This window comes from Vanessa cardui, chromosome 7 (assembly GCF_905220365.1).
Source record: "Vanessa cardui chromosome 7, ilVanCard2.1, whole genome shotgun sequence".
Taxonomy (NCBI): domain Eukaryota; kingdom Metazoa; phylum Arthropoda; class Insecta; order Lepidoptera; family Nymphalidae; genus Vanessa; species Vanessa cardui.
The window spans coordinates 7017628-7040053 of NC_061129.1; the positions used below are offsets into that span (position 1 = coordinate 7017628).

Below are 22426 nucleotides of genomic sequence, written 5' to 3' on the forward strand. Positions count from 1 at the left end.
TGTACGCTTGAAAGTATCACATTGTTTGTTTCAAACATTGCCCAATGGTTAGAACGCATGCATCTTAACCGATGATTGCGGGTTCAAACCAAGACAATCACCATTGAATATTCACGTGCTTAATTTGTGTTTATAATTCATCTCGTGTTCGGCGGTGAACGAAAACTTCGTGAGGAAACCTGCATGTGTGAGATTTCATAGACATTCTGCCATATGTGTATTCCACAAAACCCGCAATGGAACAGCGTGGTGGAATATATTCCAAAACCTTCTCCTCAAAGAGAGAGGAGGCCTTAGACCAGCAGCGGAAAATTTACAGGCTGGTGTTGCTTATGGTACTGCTTAGTACTTAATTTTAGCCATTTATACATCTCGTTTCCGTTTCCTTAAACTAAGTAGCGAATTTAATAATAAATATATATATTATCAATATGACCCTGGAGTTAGACAGAGTAAGTAATGAAACATGCCTCACATAAAATATATTTTAAAATAATGTGTTCACAGATAAAAAGACATCGTTTGATTACCATTGGGGTATAGATAAAATATGCTAACGAAACGAGTCCTGATGAGCTGTATTTTATGTTTGATATCGAGAATAAAAGTAAAAACAAGGCATCATATCGGTTCTCAATTCGCGAAGATATCACAGCATGAAAAAGGCAGCCACGGCAATTTATTGAACTCAGCTAAAGCAGTAGCAATATAAATTAAAATACACATTTTTATATTAAGTATTAAAAAAACATGTTACGAATTTTAAATTATTAACTGCATATACATAAGGTTTAAAATCGATACAATATTTAATGTTAACCTATTTTCTGCAATAGGTTACTGACATCTATTGGTACCAAACATAACTATATTTTATCAAAAATAACTTTAAAGAAACAAGAGACGTGCATGTCTAAACAGTTAAATACTTTTGCCAAAGATGTCGCTAGCTTATTATAAATACTTAAGTCAACATTCATATTCTACTAGCGACATCTTATGTCAAAGAGGTTCAGCTGTAAGACACAAAATAAGTCAGTACATTCGCTACTAGATGGCGTTGTTAAATTAAATAAAGATATATTTTATTACAAATTAATTCATTAAATTTAAATTAATGATTAAAATAAAATCGAAATGAAAAAGTAAAAATTACCTCAACTGCAATACTACAAAACTGCTAATCAGTAGCATAAAACCATAACAGCAGACATAAAAATTAAAAAAAATAAATAATTGTAAATCTAACAAAAACATACAAATTAACAATATACCATGACAAAACATGCCTATGAAGATATAAATATGAAAAATAATAATTGAAAAAAAAATGGATAATGACTGGCATAGAATGCACACTTTTCACTTTGGTGTAATACCTACATTGTAAAATCTTAACCTGTTAGATGCACTAGATATGGAATTACTGAGAAAACATTTTTCAAAATTCATCTCATGTGAGGATGAATATAATTCGTCATTTCCGATGTTAGAAGTAAGAAACCAAAATTTAGGTTAATGTTAACGAGTTAAAAACACTTTTAGTCTCAAGTTATAAGTTCATGAAACCCTGCTGCACTACAGAAATCATAATAATATCGCTTTCACGCTACAGTAGAATACCATAGGAAGTAATTAAAATACAAAAGAGATAATATGAAATAAGTGTTGAACTGACATCGGCCAACAGTCACTTTTTCATCCGAAGGTTGCAAAGAGCTTACTTGGCAATCTATAAATATGAGGTTTCCATTACAGCTTATAATCTATGGTAGTTTTAGTAGGCTAGAAATCACAGATCATTATGTAGATAGTATGAAAGCCGAGCTTGTCACGTTCTTTATACCTTTGATGACGTCATCATATCCATACTTAAACATCATTATAAATATTTTAAAATTAGTAAACTCTACTTGAGCACAAAATACTAACCGCGGTAGATAATACCCTCGATTGATCGACCCCAGAAGATAAACGGTTTATAAAACACAAGTTTTATAAAGGTCACACATTCAAACACAAACTAAAGTAGGCGTTAAATTTGGCAATAGCGCAAACTTCAACGTTTTGGTGGGCCCGCTTGCGGTATCTAGATTCTCCAAATAAGTTGATAGTACCAAGAAATTCGGTTGTTTCTACATCTTTTAAGTCTCCGTTTTAAAATACGTTTGTATAACAAATAAAATGAGTAATCTTACACTTAAGTTAGGAGTAGTGAATTTATACAGTATGGTCTTTAACTGCGAACAATATGTTAATGAAACTCAAACAGTTAACTATTTCAGCGAGAGCATTGTTCAGATCGTTATAAATTGACAGACGTATCTTTATTTTAAAAGCTAATTAAGTGTTATCAACGCATAACTGTCTCGTCTTAATTACAAAAAAAAAGAAATAATTAAATTAATAAAGAAATTCAATGCAAAATACACCCAAAATCCTTACGAGATGAAACTCTCACAATAATTGGATCAAATGAGCTCTTCCTGTTTACTTTAATCCTCTAAACCCAATTTTGTATAAAGAAATTCATTCAAACGCAACGTGTGATATGCCGTAGTGACCGTATCATGCCAACCGTTTCTTACTGCACATAAGATTATACACAAAATAAAATAACATTACAAGTTTATTAAAGTTACCGAAGCTAATTTTTTGGCACAATTATCGCTCTTATTATGAAAATGTTTAACAGTATTGTATTTTTTCATTTAGCACGAAGTAAATTACTTAGATAAAAGTAAAGTAACAGCCTGTACACTTCCTACTGCTGAGATGAGGCCTGCTCTTGCATTAAGGAGATGGTTTGGAACATATTTCACCACGCTGTTCCAATGCGGGTTGGTGGAATGCACATGTAGCAGAATTTCAATGAAATTAGACACATGCAAATGTTTTCCTTCACCGCCGAACACGAGATAAATTATAAACTCAAATTAAGCACATATATATAAAGGTGCTTGCCTGGATTTGAAACCGAAATCATCGGTTAAGATGCACGCATTCTAACCACTGAGCCATCTCAGCTCACTTAGATAAAATGTAATCATAATTATATTATCTTTCCGCCTAAGCCGTACTATATAGTTATATGTATAATTAAGAAGTGGATATTTGTATTTTTATAAAAAGAAGAACAACAAAATCAGCGACCTGACATTACGTTTCGCGACTTTTTTAGTAACTGAAAAACTTTCTAATATTTTAAAAAATAAATTTTAATACAAATTATAAAGTTGTATGTTATAATTTTTTCTAAGGATTAATATATGAAATAGAATGGCGGACGGGAAAATGAGGAACCTGATGATAAGTGGTCACCGACGACGACGCGTCGTCCAAAGATATTAGCGTCGTAATAAAAAACGTTCACCAATGTGCCGATACCTGCAATACGCTGTCTGGAAGGCCGAGTATCTCCAGGATATGCTATATGCAATTATAATTTGATAATAAACAAAAAAACAGCGATGTCTGCAGAACTGACAAATCTTATGTTGCATCTTCAAGCTGTCTTCCTTACGGCAAACATCGTTTTTCGACGGTTTCCACAGCTGTATTAAAATAACACACCACATATTTTTTGCATAATAAGTATCAAATTTGGATACAAAATTTAAATAAATAAAATTTCTCATACATAGTTGAACATTTATTACATACATATGCTAATACGATATTGCGAAGATTTTTTTTCTTATCATCCAAAATCCTAGTGCCACGAGCTTGTCATCAAATTTTGACCAAAGCCATAAAATTATCCATACGATTTTTAAATGCTTACTAAATTATATATCAATAATAGTATAGATATAGAAGAAAATATACATTGGAAATGTCGTTAGTAGTGCCCTGTGGATTTACTTGCGTAATTTTGTATTATAGCATAAAAATAATAAAACCTAACAATATTACGCATTAGAAAATGTTTTATATAGTAGAAACCCTTTTATTATTTAATGCTAGTTATATTAAAGATCTGTGAAAATATTTTTTACTTACATTTGTCTTAAATAACGTTAAACAAATGTTTTGAACCCAAAGATATAATAGTTATAACTTTTGATAGACCCAATTGATTTCTTTGAAACAAATATTAATGGTACCTTAGAATATTTCCTATAGTGAGGCAATGATTATATTTGTAATTTTTACCCCTTTCAAATATTACATCGACAAAATCAAAAGTAATAATGATAGTTGTTTCCATGTCTAATAAAACCATTATTTGACACGGATATATGTTTTATGATATCTCAGAATGACAATTCTATTTTATTGACACATAGGTATGTACAAACCAGCGACCAGCCCCGGCTTTCAACGGATGCAAAGCTGGTACTAAATATACTACTGAATGTTTTATATGTAACGTTCTCAGATTTTTTCAACAGTTCACGGCCATATTAATCTGTATTAAATGCATAGTGTATTTAAGGTAGGTACTTAGTTAAGTAAGCACTAATGTTGTCTTAAAATCGCTTCACCAGTAACCTATTATTTCTCGTAAAAATTAATTTTGGGTTATCATTAAAGGTAGACAGATACCATCCATGACTTACTTAAAGATCTTTTTAATGATTGTGTACAATGTAGAAAATTATTTTGAACGTGAGGTTTGCAATGAAAGCAAAAAAAATATATGTTTATGGTTCTCTACTATATTATACATGCACTATACTTATAAACTTTCATCTTGGATTACTTCATCTATTTAATATTAAATCCCTTTCGTAGTTTTAAAAATCTAAGCGTTTTATTATTTATATTTAATAAACAAACACATCAAAAAATCACATCATCTTTGGGTAATTTAATAAATTCGTTTTTAGGATGTTTACTTTTTTAAGTGCGATAATATATTATATTAACATTGCTTTAATAAATGAATGCAAATAACATTTATTGATAAGATAGGGAAAAAAAATAATAGAAAAATTCCAAAAGTAATAAATTTTAACTCGGTTACATATATATATATCAGAACGCTTTAAAAAAACAATCAGAGTGGAATAGAATTTGTATCATTGTTAATAGTAATATGCATTAGCTTTAACGATCTTCAAATAGCGCGTGGTTAGTAGTGTCACAAGATCCCTTAATTAATTTGAGACAACATCACAAGAGAGGCGTAGTGCGCGGCGCGCTCCGACCCGGCTCTGGCGTCTGTGTTTACACATTGTCCACGGCAATTATTACGGCAATCGTTTATGTGCAAACGTACTAAGTGTTCGTGTAAATCCTGAAACTGACCAGACCACGGCATCGTCGCAGCTGCGGTTCAAGGCTCCGCTGAGCTACGTGATCGCGTCGAGGTGCTAACACAAAAGACCTCCACGATCACGTAGTCGAGACAGCTGACTTCTGTATTATTTTTTATCAGTACTCTTTCCACTTCACCTTCGACAAATATCTTATCAATTCCTGTCAATGGTTAGTTCAAAATACTTCCGATCAAATTTGCTTTATCTATCTGCGTTAGCGATTTGGCTGCTTTAAAACATTGAGATACACACATGATATCATTATGAGGTTTCATGTTCAATACGCCTGAGATATATGTTCTAGAAACAAAATGAAAACTCGAGACCCTAAAGAGCAGAAGCCTAAAATAAAACCAGATAAAGTTGTGAACAAACGAGACAAAAAAGGAGTCAAACAAGACAGTCGAAGTGGAAAACGTGCACCGGTGTCGCCACCTCAGCATCGGGCGAAACGATCCGGGGTGGTTGCTGTGAAACTGCACTTAGAGACTACTGGTGGTACAGGGAGGACATCCAGATCAGCAACGGCGGTAATGATTATATTTTTATATCCGTAGTATTATAGGTGAACCTACAGATTATATATTTAATAATTATGATAAAATAAAAAAAATAAAAATAATATTCACCTTCTAACAATTTGATAACACATCTTTATTGCATAAAAAAATAACAAATTAAAGCAGAAAAAAAAACTATAATATAGGTCACTTGTAACGTATTTGTTTTTATGGCCTTTTATAGCATTTAAAGATCTTGTAAAGATATGAAAAGTCCTTTAAAAAAAAAACAAGTTTAAATTATTACGACAATACAATTTGAGAAGCCAAGAATGGTGTTGAATACTAAATAATAACGAATATTCTCCGCGACTGCGTCAATACCTACACTTCGGCCGTGAAGCGAAACCATGTGATTCGTTTATCACATTACCGAGATCGTGACAAAGAAAGATTATCGACCTGTAAAAATATTATCACCTTGGGGATAACACCTTATAACCAGTGAAATAACTACAGTAATATCTTATTTAAATCTCACTGTCCTGCGAAACATTTTACAAATGGCGTTTGCATTTCATTGTATTGGTCACAAGACCGATTAGAGCCATAAGCAGTGCTCATATTTACATTCATCATCTATATTCAGAAGCCGAAAATATTTATCTTTATATTTATGTTGTGACATGTCTATTTTTAATACCTTACCACCTAATATCGTTAATGGGGAGGTTATTGAGCGCCATAACCATAACTGAAACCATACACATATAAGCTACGGTTTCGGATAGATTTTTATCTCGGATATCAGTATCTATCTATCCGATATATAGATAAAATCATCCGAAAACTGATAAAAAAATATTTTTATAATTTAATTTTTGCACATACTTAAAAATAGTTAGTTAGGCTAATTGTTTTATTATTGATTATCTATTTTTCTCTTTTACAATTCTAATATATGAAACTGCAACTAACTTGGTCAATTTAAAATAATTTCGTATCAATATCTGCAACCGGTAATATAATTCATTTACCCATAAAAAATCCTTAATCCTAGTTCATAATATACATGGCTATCGTTCTATAGTCTATTGCAATCGAAGAAAGTATAAGAATCAACAAACGTTAGATTTACCATTCAAATTGCTAACAGCTCAGCTATACTGAAGACTATTTAACAGTTGACTTAACTAATATGTATTTATTCATAATACAACACAATTTTTTCTACCTCTACCTATATCCACTTTAACTTTCCTTCAATCGATGTTCAAAACACCATTTAATCACAAAACCATCAATAGTATCATTGATTCGTTATTTATTCAATTTTACCAATGATATCATGCCAGTTCAATATTATACAAAATTAAATACTCCTTACAAAATCACACATTACTTAGTATAATTAAACTGATGGCCTATTAATTAGCAGACGGTTCTATTATTAAAAGTAAATATGTACATATGATCAATATAACGTACAATCTTGACTCAATATATTATACATCTATTCATTAGACAGTTGGAGACAAACTGTAAGCCAATATTTAGAACTTAATTAATATGAAACACCTAACTAAGAATATAAACTAGAACAAATATTTAACATTTTTATTACTTATTAGTAGAAGATTATTTTAACAGTATGGTAGCATTTTATAAATTATAAACTTATAAAATGATAAGAAACATTTTATTACTTTAATTTGTGATTTTAATTCACCTAGCGCTCATCCAGCTCGATGTTTTCTGGGTGTATTTCATGTAGGATGAAAATGTGCCATGAATTTGTGTATACACCAACCCACACTGGAACAGCAAGTTGCTCCAAACTCCTGAAAAGGAAAGGTGGCTTTAGTCCGTATGGAATATTTGTAATGGAATATTTTGAAAATTGAAATATGGGAGAACAAGCTATCAACACAATTATCGTTATAAAGAATTCGTCTTTTATCATTTATCTCCAATCATGTGACAGCCTCTCGATTTTATTTCGTTTTTTGTTTACAAAATATTCGTAAGATAATAATCATAAAATTTTCAACTTATTTGTTTAAGGCTTTTTACAAATAATTTTATAACTTGATAAAAATAAACTAATATTTCGTTTTTCCCATTGATATGGGTATTATTTTTTGTGGAAAACAAACATTTTAGTGCCTAATAAATAATGGGATAGTCAGTGCATAGTTACTACAAAAAGTAAAATTAATGTAGACATAATATACATATGTCCTTACTAATAATATGAAAGCGAAAGTAACTCTGTCCGTTACCTCTTTTCGCTTAAACCGCTGTACCAACTTAGATAAAATTTAGTGTAATTTTAATTTCGAGGCTACTTTTTTTTAATTTACCCCCGGAGGAAAAATTACCGTAAAGGTTTATAAGCTTTAAAGTTATATAAATTTCGCGGAGTATAATCGTAGGTTCAGCTAGTACATACATAAATTGCTATGTATGTATTTACATACAGAGCAATTTTATACCTACGTGTATAGCTATTCTTATGCATGCGTCCGTGCTACATTTACCACTTACAAAAGGGATATTTGTGAATAATTGTATTTGTTTGTAACCTATATAAATATTGGTATCTTGACAATCTTTTATAAAATTATTAGGCTTCTAAATTAAAAATTGGTTTCCTCACGGTATTTTCCTTTACTACCCAACACGAGATCAATTAATTATAAACACAAATTAAGTACATAAAAATCCAATGGTGCTTGCTTGGGTTCGAACCTCAAAGCATCGCCTAAGATCGCCATCTCGGCTTTTACCACTGGGTCATCTCGGCTCTTGGCTTTTGAATACAACATTATTACCATCCTGAATTACAATTCATCACACGTTCATTTAAATTCATCATAATAGTTCTAAAACTGGCGATTCGAATTGCAAAGTGTAATGGCGACATTTATCAAACAACAAACGTTTAAAATTAATATGTTCTTTATTTTAAAAATGATTAGTACTTTGTGACAATTAAACTTAACTACATCCGTTATTATTATTTCCTCTTTTTTACATTATTATAAAAATATATAGTTCATTGTTCAAAACTAAAAGTAAGAACCTACTTACCCATGTAAAGTCGAGACACGTAGCTAGCTTATAAAATACGTTATATTTTTAAAATAATTCTACACACACAATATCATCATTCAGTTCATTATAATGTAAGAAAATAATGTTTCAATAACAAAACGTATTTCATTGTGAGAGGTACCGTGGTAAATTTTAGGAATTCGTTTGTATTATGCGTATATAATTTGTGTCTTATAATAATTTCATTGGGTTTTTAATAAAACCTCCTTATCTACTATAACGTCAACGTACTTGTGAGCATTTAAGCGATCGTAGAGTAGAGCTTACATCGACAGAGATTAAATCTCAAAAACAATTTAATAGATTGCTCGATTGCATGCATGTCAAGCATGCATGTCAAACAAATTCCAACTGAATTGCAGTATAATAACGCTTAGTCTTTTATAAGCCTGGGCACTTGATGTCTCTTGGTCTTTAGATTTTAATCACAATCACATACTCTCCTCCTTTAAATCTTCTGATTACTTCTGAATACACCTAACTATAAAATTATTGAATTTTGAAATTATATAATATTTTGAATTTCAAATTTATCTCAAAAAAGTATTAACAACGATCAACATCAGTTATGTCGTTTTAAGATCTTTATTATAAAACAAATAATTTAAAATTTCATTTCAATATAAAACATTTGCTCGCGAGATATTTGTATTCAAAATTATTTGATTTTTTATTTAATTGTAAATTTTTCTCTACGACAGTGTCAAGCATATAAGCACTAAATCACAGTTTTCAATATAATTAATATAAATAATATCATAGATTAGTTATTGTGATTAAGGCGAGTGCCTGTTGTAAACTTCTTGACGTGGTACTTCTCTTTTGATAATCCATGTCACTTCATATTAATCTCAGACAGATAATAAAAATCTCGAGAAATCTAATTTTTATAAGATAAACATTTGTTATTGTAGTATTCTTTATCGGATAATACGATACAGGGCTATTGACGTCAACACCTAATTTTTTACTAGATATATTACTAAGAAACTTACCTTTACAGTTTTTATTGAAAAGAAAGATTATTGTAAAGAAATTTTACTGTTACACGTATATTGATTATTAACAAATGATAATTAAAAAAAATGTAATAATTTACAAATATAAATACACAGACTGACTGACTGACTGACATAAAAAATAAAGTTATGTAAGCAAACATTACAAATCAATCATTTTGAGCTATTATCAACTTATACCCAAACTTTCCACTCGTATAAAGTCAGGTAAAATACTTCATAATTCGACGTGCATACTTGTTTTATTTTTTATTTGCGATATTGAATTTGCTGAACGTTTGATAATAACGGAAAATTCTTAGTGAGGACACTTTATTTCAAAAAGAAAATGTTACGTTTATTTAAATTATAGAAATGTATATTTTATTGTATGTCAAAGAATTAAATCGCAGACGGCCTTATCAAAACAAGAGCTATCTGTTCCAGACTTACCTTCAGAAAGAGGTGAGCTGTTCACACATCAATACAATTATACAAAGATTTAAACATTGTAATACTTATATAACGTTTTAAAATAAAATATTAAAAGATAGGTTTAAACTAAGAAATATAAAAGTTTTATTTTAATTTTCAAGTTTTCTTTGCAAATCAAAATTTTAGCAATATATACATATCACTTGTAAATGTGCAGGTCAATAATCGCAAACTATCCAAATCCTGTCCAACCGTCTCTAGCGTCCATCATGCATCCGCTGTACCTTTAATAGCGGTTTACTTATCTCGGCTCTGATACTATTCTTTTACAATGTCAGGGGGACATCAAATTGTTCCTGCTCAATTATCAAGACATATATTTAAAAGTCGTTTTCATACTTTTTATTTAACAATAACATATTTCATAGCACATTCAATTTGTGCAAATTGTTACTTTTTTATATTACTATTTATCGGCTCGCGTTTTATAGATCGTCAGGTATGTTTGTCTATGCCCTTCCTAATAGTTCCAAGCTTGCTCTATACCTAATTTCATCAAACTTAGCAACAGACAGGCAGAGTACTTTCGCACTTATAATAGATATTATCTATACTAATAGATATAGCACATGAGAAATGCACGTCTTACTTAGGTATATAAGTTTCAAATGCTTAAACAATGAAACTTGCATTATTGAAAACAGATTATTAAAATGATGGTAGAATAACAACAAGTTATAGATTTCTTTTACATGCTTCAAAATGTTTAATGAAATTCACCTTTTTTGAAAAATCTTAATCGTTGATTGTTATATAAGTCTTTTTTTTTAGATGACAACCTATTTTATATACTTCATATCAAACTAACCGTAATTTAATCGGACATCACTTTATCTCATCAAAAGTGTGCCTCGAGCTGTCACAAACTATCAGTTAACGATCAGTCTTAAAACAATCCTTAGATGAAATAAGGTTACTATATCTGACATTTTATCTGAATCAATGATAGAAATCTTTCAACGTAATATCACAATACCTACACATTAGTTTACCGTTTAACAAATAACGTAGACCTTGTTTTCCATAAAAAAAAACACCGTAAAAAAGTGAAATACCTATGACGATGTAGAATGTCTCGCTTCTTGTCGCCACGTAGGTCACTGAGTTCTCTCGCTGCTGTCGCCGCTGACAGTACTTCGCTGGTCATTTCAGTGTCGTGCCTCATCTCGCCCTTATCCCTTATCTCAGGCACTCGAGCCTCGTGACTCGAGGACCGCACTTACACTGTCTTTACTCTTTGTTTCATACGTTATCGACATCAGCTACCGAATTAACGCATAAAGTGCAATATATTCTACATAATTTTACTAATGTTGACGAATTATATCATTAGTATTACATAGTGATCAGTGCCGCTGAATATTTATTTACGGTTCGTATTTTTAATTTTATTTTTTTAGTACGAATGTAACTCAAGTTTAGCTAATTTAATTATTAGCACAATTTTAGGTTTTATTTAAATAATTAAAGTAATTAATTGTTTAAAAGTTTTTATAAATTAATTTACTAACAGTTTTTAATTTAAATACACTGTAAACGTAACAATTAAAATTTAATGTAAAAGTTTAATTTCATAAAAGTTTAATCGCATCATATACCTTTTCTCTGGAATGTATTACGATTTCATTTTAAGTAATTTATTCTTATATATATTTTATAAATGATTTAATTGCACGAATATAACGAAATATGTTTTCATTTATATATTATTTTCATTATTGTGTCGTAATACAAAATATTGGATTTTGAAACTTATTATTAACCAACAAATAATCATATCATCATATTCAGTGTTCTTCCAAGATTGCTAGTAAATAAAAATAAAATGTATTCAGTTATAGATTATTTATTTGACATTGTATTGTAAATTTTACATAATACGTATGCATCCAAGGTTTCAATTTATTATCAACAGAAACTTCATATCATTATTATAAAAGTAATTGTAATGGAAGTAGATCCTTCAATAGATAGATTAGCATTCGCCCATCTACTGCTGGGATATTAACTGTTCTTTGTTTAATTATAATACAATATAAGTAAAGACCTCACTCGAATCAAATAATAATAATTTTAACATAGTTATCATTCTAATGTCAAAAAGTTGTTTCACAAAAACTTACGTAAAATAATATTTGCAACTGAAACCAGTAAAAAATGTCAATCGTTAAATACAACAGTGTTATTTGCGGGACAGATAGAGTACTTTATAGCACACGCCGAGCCTCGACTTTGTGAGATATCGTTTTTGTTCTGACAAAAAAAAAATCCTTTAATTTTTCAAGATAAATAAATATGACTTATTTGAAAAGCAAAATACTCTTTGTAGTATTCAGTATTCCCTCGCAGAAACAAGCATATTCAGTTGTTTCGAAATACCAATGCGGAAAGTTAAATTTCCAATAACGATTTTGCGGTGGGATGGTTCCTCGCCTCAATACGGATGGGATACGATTACGAGTTCCATTGGAAGCGCTTAATATATTCCCCAGTCAACTCTAACGACACCAACGAGTACTGATGACGTAGCACTATCGATATTAAGTATACGAAAAAAGAGTTTTTAAACACAAACCTCATTATTTACGATCATACTGTAATTTTCTTCCAAACATAGTACACATATATTTAGTATTAGTAAAGAAATAAAAATTAAATGAATCGCGTTTTTTTGACAATAATAAGGCACTAAAACTCCATTTCGAGTTTGAGGTGTTTATCCGTAGCGCAGTAAAAACTATAAAATAATATCACTTCAAAATTATTATCTTCATTGCATATTAAACGTAAAAGATATATCTTTGTATTCAATACCTCATAAACTTGTCAGGTGTTTATGTTCAATAACTAACTCAAATTCCATGGAACGGTTGATTTAAATTTATTAAAAACAAGTCAATTTTAAAGAAACGTAAAAAAGGTGATTTACATTTTTCCTCATTACTAATTGTAATATATCACTCTCATCAATACAAAGCAAGTGAAGCCTAATGTTTTCATTAGGAGTTCGACCCGATTATAATACACGTTATTATATTGACATTATAATATCAGGAAGTAAGTAATGATATTAAGGAAATAGATTTATTGTTCTCTTACTACGGGTGAATATCATCAAAATTACCCAAAAATAGAATCAAAAATATTTACAAATAAAATAAAATTTTAAGATACAAAATGTTCATACCTGCTTAGAGATGAGTTTATCAACCGACTTCAAAAAGGAGGAGGCTATCAATTCGTCTGTATTCTGTATGTTTTTTTTTATTCTTTTTTTATTATAAAGGATATACTTTAAGGGTAGTTTGGTGAAAGTTTGGTAAGATTCTGAGCACAGGATCCATGTTAAATTAAGGGAACGGGAGGCAACGGAACAATTCTGAGGACCACGTTAGCAATACTCGGTCGAATCTTTTATTTATGGGTTACTTGGATATTTGAATCACCTTCCGGAACGTGGTTATGTTCATGTAATTGTCATAATCGAATATTATAATCAACTAGCGATCCGCCCCGACTTCTCACGGGTGCAATACTGATACTAAATATACTAAAGAATTTGTATTTTGTTGACACCGGCTCCAAATATAACAATAACTATAACTACGTTATATAATCGTAAATCGACTTTAAAGTAGTCTAATATTTTTCATTTCATTTTACCTAGGAGGACTCTCAAAAATATGTTAAATATGCAATTATTTTTATTACTTTTTAGTGCATTTTAATTTGTTTTAAAATACTGTTTTGTTTGAAGTCGGTTTTTCTTTTTGTTAAAATTTTATTTATTTAATTGCTGTTGAAACTTAAACTCTATCTTAAAAACCATAAGACCTTTTTGATCCCGGTTGCACATGTTTTTACTTACGCTTTGTAATATTTAAAATGTTTCTCAAAATTATAGAATATAAACAACACAATTATTCCAATGAAGGAGTAATATCTAAAATAGTTTGCCAATAAGGAATTCCTCTTTCTAAGTTTCTGTTTTCTCAGTTTTCCTAATGACTATAGATTAAAAGTAGAGAGTTCAATATTACAATATCATTGAAAGCTATTATCGTTTGATCGCTTCTGCTTTCCGAATTAATATATAATCTTAATTCCTGTGGGATGCTTATTATGTGTAGATTTATTTTATTTATACGATATAACTTAACTGATCTGCATTTTTCATTGTTAAAGCAAATATAAAACATATATTAGTTTCAACCAACATTGGCCCACAGATGATATTTTGACTCGCGGCCCTCAATATATACGCTAACTTCATAACTATTAAACAAATATCAAAGAACAAAATCCGTTTGTCGTACATTAAAAGACTACACCGAAATATTTATTTTATTGTTATACGTGGGCGGTATGGATAATTTTTCGTTAATAATATAATAGTTATAACCCTCAGCTTCACTTATGTTTTAGGGGTCGGTTGGAGGTCAGGCTTAGGGTTGAATCTTACTTCATACCTACCAAATTTAATCAAATTTGGTTCAAGTGTTTGACCTTGGAAGACTAATAGATGGAAAGGTAGAGAGTAACTTTCACATTTGTAATACATATTTATATGGATATTTAATTAGATAAAAAAAATATAAGAAACGTTTTTTTTAACATTAAAAGGAAAACGGGAAATATCCCACACAAATAAGGATTTTTTCAAATCGTTTCATGATGGAGTCCTGAATTAACACCTAGAAGGCGCTGCAGCGCATAAGTTCCGAATAGCCGATAGCCGTGACAATTGATATACAAAGGTACTCGTACATACAAGAGCAGGACAACTGCCGGGTTTTGCTAGTTATAATATAAAAATATTTAACAGACCACTCTTAGTCAACGTTAACTATTTCTCAATACATCACCTTCAAATACTATTTGTCACGCAAAGATATAACTCGGAACAAGATCTGAATGCTAATTACCAAGGAAATTAAAAGGAACGATAAACTGATACCATTTTCCTATGTATATTTCATATTTGAGGTATCCAATGACATTTACATAAATTACTGATTATATTCATCATAATAGCAACGTTGGTTTTTTTTTTATAAAATAACAATAAAGTAAGTAATCATCCTCCATAAACTTTGTCAAACTAACCGTCAAAAGGCCTTCTAAAGAAATTCTATTTTAATAAGAAATAAGATATAAATAAGACATTTAATATGAAAAAAATGCACTTTTTTTAACTGTATTTTCATAACTTAGAAAATATCTTGTGTTAATATTACGAAAGATAGCGCTTACCTTTGAAACTCGATTATTTTCAATAACATATCAATTGGGATAATTGACAGGGACAAGGCAAGCGTCATAACAATGAGCATCAGTGTGAAGCGCACACAACATTGTCATGTATTGAAAGAGTTGGACGGGATCTTCCGTGCGTTCCCAATATTTAATAAAAAATAAAATATTTCGGAGTGCGTAAACGAAACAGTGTACAGTGTTACTGACTCAGCAGCATACAAGATGGTTTGTTTTTAACGTTTATTAACCTGCAAGCTCCATATGTATATTTGTACTTAAACATTAAAATATTCAAATAAGTAAAGTGACTGCATCAAATATTGTGGTATTTTGACATAATACAAAAATTGTGGTTTCAATTAGAACTATTTGGACGAATGAAATTTTCCTTATAGTGTTTAAATTTGTTAACTTGTGTTAATATTTTGATCGTGACCACGCGGTAAAGCTGTGCATACGGATTGAGGTGCGAAGCGATAGATAAACAAAATAGGCATAAACTTTATTTACGATTTCAGTAACGTCTGGATCAGATTAACCTCGCTATTGATTGACGGTCCTCGTGTTCACACATCACTTGCTTGAACCATGCCATATTTAATTACTGGAACGGGTTACGAGACAAAGGCGTCGGTATACAATTGCTAATTCAATCGTAGCTCTGCATGCCCCATCTTCATATGATTGAATGAACGAAAGATTCATCGTCAATTTACGTTTAACGAATCTGTATTACATCACTACTCCAAAACCTACGGGTTTATATCATTTTTAAACCGAATGAAAAAAACCTTGCGCTATTGCAGAAAAAAATAGTTTTAGAAATTAGATTAAAAGAAAAATCAGCCAAAAATCAAAGGATTCGCTTACATCATCATCTCGGGTCCATTTTTCCTAAAATTTTGTCTCAATAAATAGGTTTATGCCGAAATGGTAAAACAATATTTTTCTCTCAACATACTACAATCACAAACTCGTTTAAAACATAATGCAATACAAACACGATGTATATTCGCGTTTTGATCATTTTTTTTATTTTTAAGAATTATGTAAAGTTGAAAGTCACAGATACGATACCCTATTTTCCAATATCTATTTTAAAAGCAGCGTTTTCCTTTTGTTTTTCTGAACAAATAAGACCCTATTTGGTATCAAAGAAGATAATATACGTTACTTTGAAGTCTGATATCTTATTTAAGGGTCGTTTACGATTTTGTAATCTGTATTTTACATACGATTTACGCTGGGTTCTTTATCTCATATGGATAAACACCTAACATTTATTGCTTCTAAATGAAACCATTTCAAAGTCATCTAATGCGATTAGTTTTTTTTTTTATGTAAACACAATAATTAATTCTTTTGTCTTAGAACACAGCGTCTTTTTTACTATTGTCGTCTTTACTTCATAAATAATAACAACAACAACAACAACAACAGCCTGTAAATTCCCACTGCTGGGCTAAAGGCCTCCTCTCCCTTTGAGGAGAAGGTTTGGATCATATTCCACCACGCTGTTCCAATGCGGGTTGGTGGAATGCACATGTGGCAGAATTTCTATGAAATTTGTCACATGCAGGTTTCCTCACGATGTTTTCCTTCACCGCTGAGTACGAGATGAATTATAAAGACAAATTAAGCACATGAAACAGCGGTGCTTGCCTGCGTTTGAACCCGCAACCATCGGTTAAGATGCACGCGTTCTAACCACTGGGCGATCTCATATTATCATAAATAATAAAGCATTCTTTAAATTTTTTTTAAACAATATCCAGGATGAAAAGTATGTTAAATAAATTAAGGATGTCACAAATCCTTTGTGAAATTTACACAATTTTACAGGTTTACGTTAAATATTTGTCCTAATAATAAGCACGTATAAGATGTCAAACCGGACTCAATTATTATCATCGAATAAAAACACAAACTCTAACATTTCAATTTAATATAAATATTTAATGGTGTTCGGGTTATAGCCGTGGTCGCTTTACCTAATAATAAATAGCAGACGATCACGACGCTTCCAACATCTGGGTCTTTTTTGCGTCAAATTATGATAAATAGTTAAGAAGCTATGAGAGAATAAGTGAATAGCCTAATGAAATCATATACCTACTCTCCTTCGTCGGATAATACTGGGATATGATCTTATTCTTACGAATGATTAGATTTATAGACTTTGAAGAATACTTAAAATACCTGACCTGTTACTTATGCATAATTAAATAATTAGAAATATAAAAGATACATAAAGTTACTCAATAATATAGTTATAAATTATCTATTTTATTACCTCGATAAAATCAAACTTAATTTTTATAAACAATGATTAATTAAACAAAAAAGGAATACTTGAAACAACCTCGTTACAGTTCTTTTATATTAAATAGTAATTTAAAATTGTAGAAGCTTAATTTTTATCTGCTTTTCTATTTGGTTACACTTAACATTGAAATATTGTTCAAGAATAATAATAATAGACTGAAGGACTTACTTATGTCAAGTACATAAGTACACAACAACTCGTTCGTTTTAATGTTTTAATTTGTTTATTATATACTTAGAAAAAAAAAGTTTAAATATATATTTTTTAATTTTGTATCATGGAATAAGTATGCAACGTATACTTATTCTGTTACGGTCCAAATAGAAAAAAAAAAAGAGGTTATTTTTTTATATTTTATTCGTTTCAAATAAAATTACCAAAATCCACAGATTTTCTTTCACCGGTTTTGAGAAGCTTTTTTCCGAAACGGAAGTCCTTTTCATTTTATTCATTATGTGTTTTTATTATTCATAGAAGTTACACTACAGTATATAAATAATTTAACTTGTGCGTTGTTCAAGATATCTTATATACATATAATGCCATTTTCAAACGTCACAAGCCACAATCACATACGTATAAAATAAATAAAAACTTATTATATGAACAGTAGGTTCTTGCTTACCCTTCAGAATGCGCAAAATTAGATCATCTGCGATTAATTTATTACTGACAGCACTTCTTATATAAGAAGTATATATTAGTAGTAGTCGCCGCGGCTTCGCTCGCCTTTTAGGGCGTTGGTTGGACAAAATGTAAATGACCTTTCTTGAAGTTCAAGTTTATATTATTTATATAGTTTCATCAAATTCAGTTCAGCGTTCAAATCAAATCAAATCAAAATAAACTTTATTCAAGTAGGCTTTTACAAGCACTTTTGAATCGTCATTTTACAATTAAGTGAAGCTACCACCGGTTCGGAAAGTAGATTCTATCGAGAAGAACCGGCAAGAAACTCAGTAGTTACTCTTTTTTAACATTTAAAAATACAAAGTCATGATAGTTAAATACAATTATTTAAATTAATATAATTAGTTGGTCGTGAAAGAGCGAAAGTCAGACAGACAGACTTTCACACTTATAATATTAATGTAGATTATAATTTTCCATGTGAATCATATTCAAAATCAAAACAATTGTTATCAACAGTGACAAGCTACAACTCTACAATTAATATTGTTTTAATTACATAACATTATAATAATCGGTTTTTGTATGTACAATAATACTTCATTATGGCACTTAATGTTACAATTGTTAAAACAACTGTGTGTATAATGCTGAAAAGTATTTTAGAATATGAAGAAAACTACCCGTCTCTGATACCTTTGCGTATAAAATTATTACAGTGAGACTAAACCAGGAACTTAAGATTTTTAAATTCACTTACTTATACGTGTATAAGTAAAAGGCTAATTATGTATAATTATATTGTTAAACAAGTTTATTACTATACATGATTATTCATTTGATTTATTGAATAATGCCTCTCACGAGTTTAAATCTCTTCATTATCTCGTGGAATCCGTATGACGCAGTTCTATGCATCAGTTCAGTTTCGTTCACTATACCGACAATAGAATAGTGTTCTCATCGGGGTACAGATAATATCACCGGAGGATGATTAATATCATCACATCTGCGATATGCAAGTCTTTACATTGCATCCTAAAAGAACATAATAGAAGTTCCACAAATCGCTGAGCAAGAAACCGATCATCTCGCGGGTCCGTGATTGTGACTGAAACGCCCAGAGTTTCGTGTACCTTGTACGTGTAACATTTCATACAAGTGAAACCCTTGGAGAATAAGTTTCCTTTTTGCTAATCTTGTGCGATGGATTGTCTTTGTGGCTGTTTTGTTCATGGTCCGATCCTGCAGAAATATACAGTAGAAAATAGCCATCCCAACGGTTCCACCACCCAGCCGCATACTACACGATATGAAGTGGCCCTCATCCTAAAATGCTTACTGACCTTTGAAATTCAGTCAGACATGAACAAATTGACCCAAAGATTTGGAGCAATGGAGGAATATAATGACGAGGCTCAGTCGTCTTTGCAAAGTAAAGTACACCAGATGAAAGGATGATACAACTCCTTTTTCTTACTTACGAAAGTAATGACCGACCAGGATTGTTTTAATGAGTAACTCTGGTAGATTAGGAAGGATCTGGTTAAAATTTACGATGATGATGATGCCAAGATCAAGTCACTCAGTATACCCTGGAAATATGCCTCACATGGAATATAGAGATGTGAGACTGGGTCTGAGAAACCGAATGAGGCTTTTTTGCGTATAGTTGTTTATTTAGTAAGCCATATTATGAAACTGTGTGCTACACGCACAATAATACATTTTAAACTATCTGATAATTCCGTTACCTTGGCTACATGCGAGACTTACGACACTAGCAATGAGTTGAGTAAAGAGATTACTTTATTTGAACATCCTTTATTCGCCGAAAATATTTAAGATTCTTTTTTCAAATTGGAAAAGTTCAAGGTTGTATAAATTAACTGGATTGATTTATTGTAATAAATTTAAGGAAAATATTGTTATTTCATATTTTTGATAACTTATTTTCCAATGCGACTCTATAAGCATCTCTGTTATATAATGGTAGCTGTCCTTCCCCATTTCGCTCGGATTCCCTGTTTCGCCACATATCATTTGAATTATAAAAAATAAACCTATCAATGAGCGTCTTTGCCGCTAGGGCTACAACTTTTCCAAAATTTAAAGTTAATCGAAACAATAGTTACGAGGAACTCATGCAACTCATACAAGCCTGATTCTGAACTTGATGAATCTATATATTCGTTTAAATTAGCCAACTACGTAAATTTTACAACGTTAAAATTGCACAATATAACAGTATAACGTAGGTAGTCGTGTGCCAAGTAATTTTAATCACTGATATTATAGTATCGTCCTTATTGTTTTTTATGTCTTCCAACATTATACAAAAAAATCTGTTTATAACCCTTAGTGTTATATAATAGTTTGCATAGTTCGTTCTAGTTTCATTTTAAACTATTTACAGAACAATTGAACAAAGGCATGTCTTTTACTAAAGATACAACAGTGTAACAATTTTTATATTTAAAACATAAAAAATAAATGATGACTTATATAAATTTGCCATCGTTACCGTATTTAGAATAAGAATCAAAAATACGTTAAACAAGTTGGAATATTTATTACCACATTTAAACGTAAAGTCACTCAGATATTTAATATTATTTAAGATTATTTATATAAGTTTTTTATTTATTCTCTCGTCAAAGGAGTTAGTGACTGACCGTAAGTTACAAAGTTAACTTTATTGCTACATATTATATGTTTCTTTATTGCTTATATTATTATATAATTACTGAAAACAATTATATAAATTAAGGCATATACAAAAAAAAACAGTTACTGTAAACGCTTGGCGAAGAGTAAACCGGACTCCTATCGCAATTTTTTTGTCGTTCAAATTAAAAATGAAATGTTACCCCACATATATTGAGATTTGACACACGAGTCCCAGTATATATGTATATTTATGAGTTCTTGATCTAAATTATAAATAGTAGGGCATTAAGTATAATCAGTAAATTCATATTTTTTACTTTGCTATTAAGTTAGACACATACATTAAATACTATTGACTACTAGTACGAGAGCTTAGTACGAATTTCAGTTTTTATTTTCGAAGTAACCAACAAATAGATAAAGCATCACATAAAAACCAATTTTATTTAAAAGCCATTCTTTCAACAGCTTATAGTGAGTGGGAATTGTTCAAGCGCGTAAATAATTGCCGTTTGCGACAAACGTTTGTCTTGTCGTCATGTACATGCATTTGTATGAATTGTATTTATATGCAACTTTTACGCTTATTGTCAATATGTTACAGTAAATGCCCATTTACATATACATTCGCAGATAATAATCGCATAGTTCTATTCAGTGAATAAGAAGCGCCCCTCCACTTTAAATAAACGCCGCTAACAAGTCGATTTTAATAACGATAATAATTAAAAACTACTATTTTCACTTGAAAACAATTATTCTTATCCAACAAGAACCTGAAAGGAAACTTATACGCTTTATACTTCCACTCTCATGTTAACCAAAGCAGCGCTCGGATCGAAATATGGATTATTTAAAAAATCCCATCTAAAAGGTTCATTATCTAGCCTAAGCTCCTGTTGGTATACTTTTTATTAACCGACTTAAAAAAAGGAGGTTCTCAGTTCAATTGTTTGTATGTATGTATATTTGTCCGCAATAATCTCGCGTTTGACTTAAGCTATTTGGATGCGGTTTTCAGAAAAATATTTGTTACATTCAGGAGAAGGTTTTAGTTCTTTAATCGACGCGAAAAAAGGAGGTTCTTAGTTTGACCCATAATTATGAAGCCGATCATATATTTATTTCTAGTAATACTATTGATATAACCAACAATTTTCTGCATGACAT

At 30.5% G+C, this 22426-nt stretch overlaps 1 protein-coding gene across 3 annotated transcripts in view; it reads left to right on the forward strand.

The window, feature by feature from the left end:
* The first annotated feature begins 5388 nt into the window (after nucleotides 1-5388).
* LOC124531356 (sodium/hydrogen exchanger 9B2-like) overlaps nucleotides 5389-22426 on the forward strand; it is a 43269-nt gene continuing 26231 nt past the window's right edge. The window contains exon 1 of one of the 3 annotated variants that reach the window (XM_047105897.1): nucleotides 5389-5794. In XM_047105897.1, coding sequence (XP_046961853.1) covers nucleotides 5576-5794 — 219 coding nt within the window. In that variant the 5' untranslated portion in view covers nucleotides 5389-5575. Of the gene's footprint in view, nucleotides 5795-11522; nucleotides 11747-15837; nucleotides 15856-22426 lie in introns of those variants that run through there. The other 2 variants (XM_047105899.1, XM_047105898.1) reach the window with 2 other exon arrangements.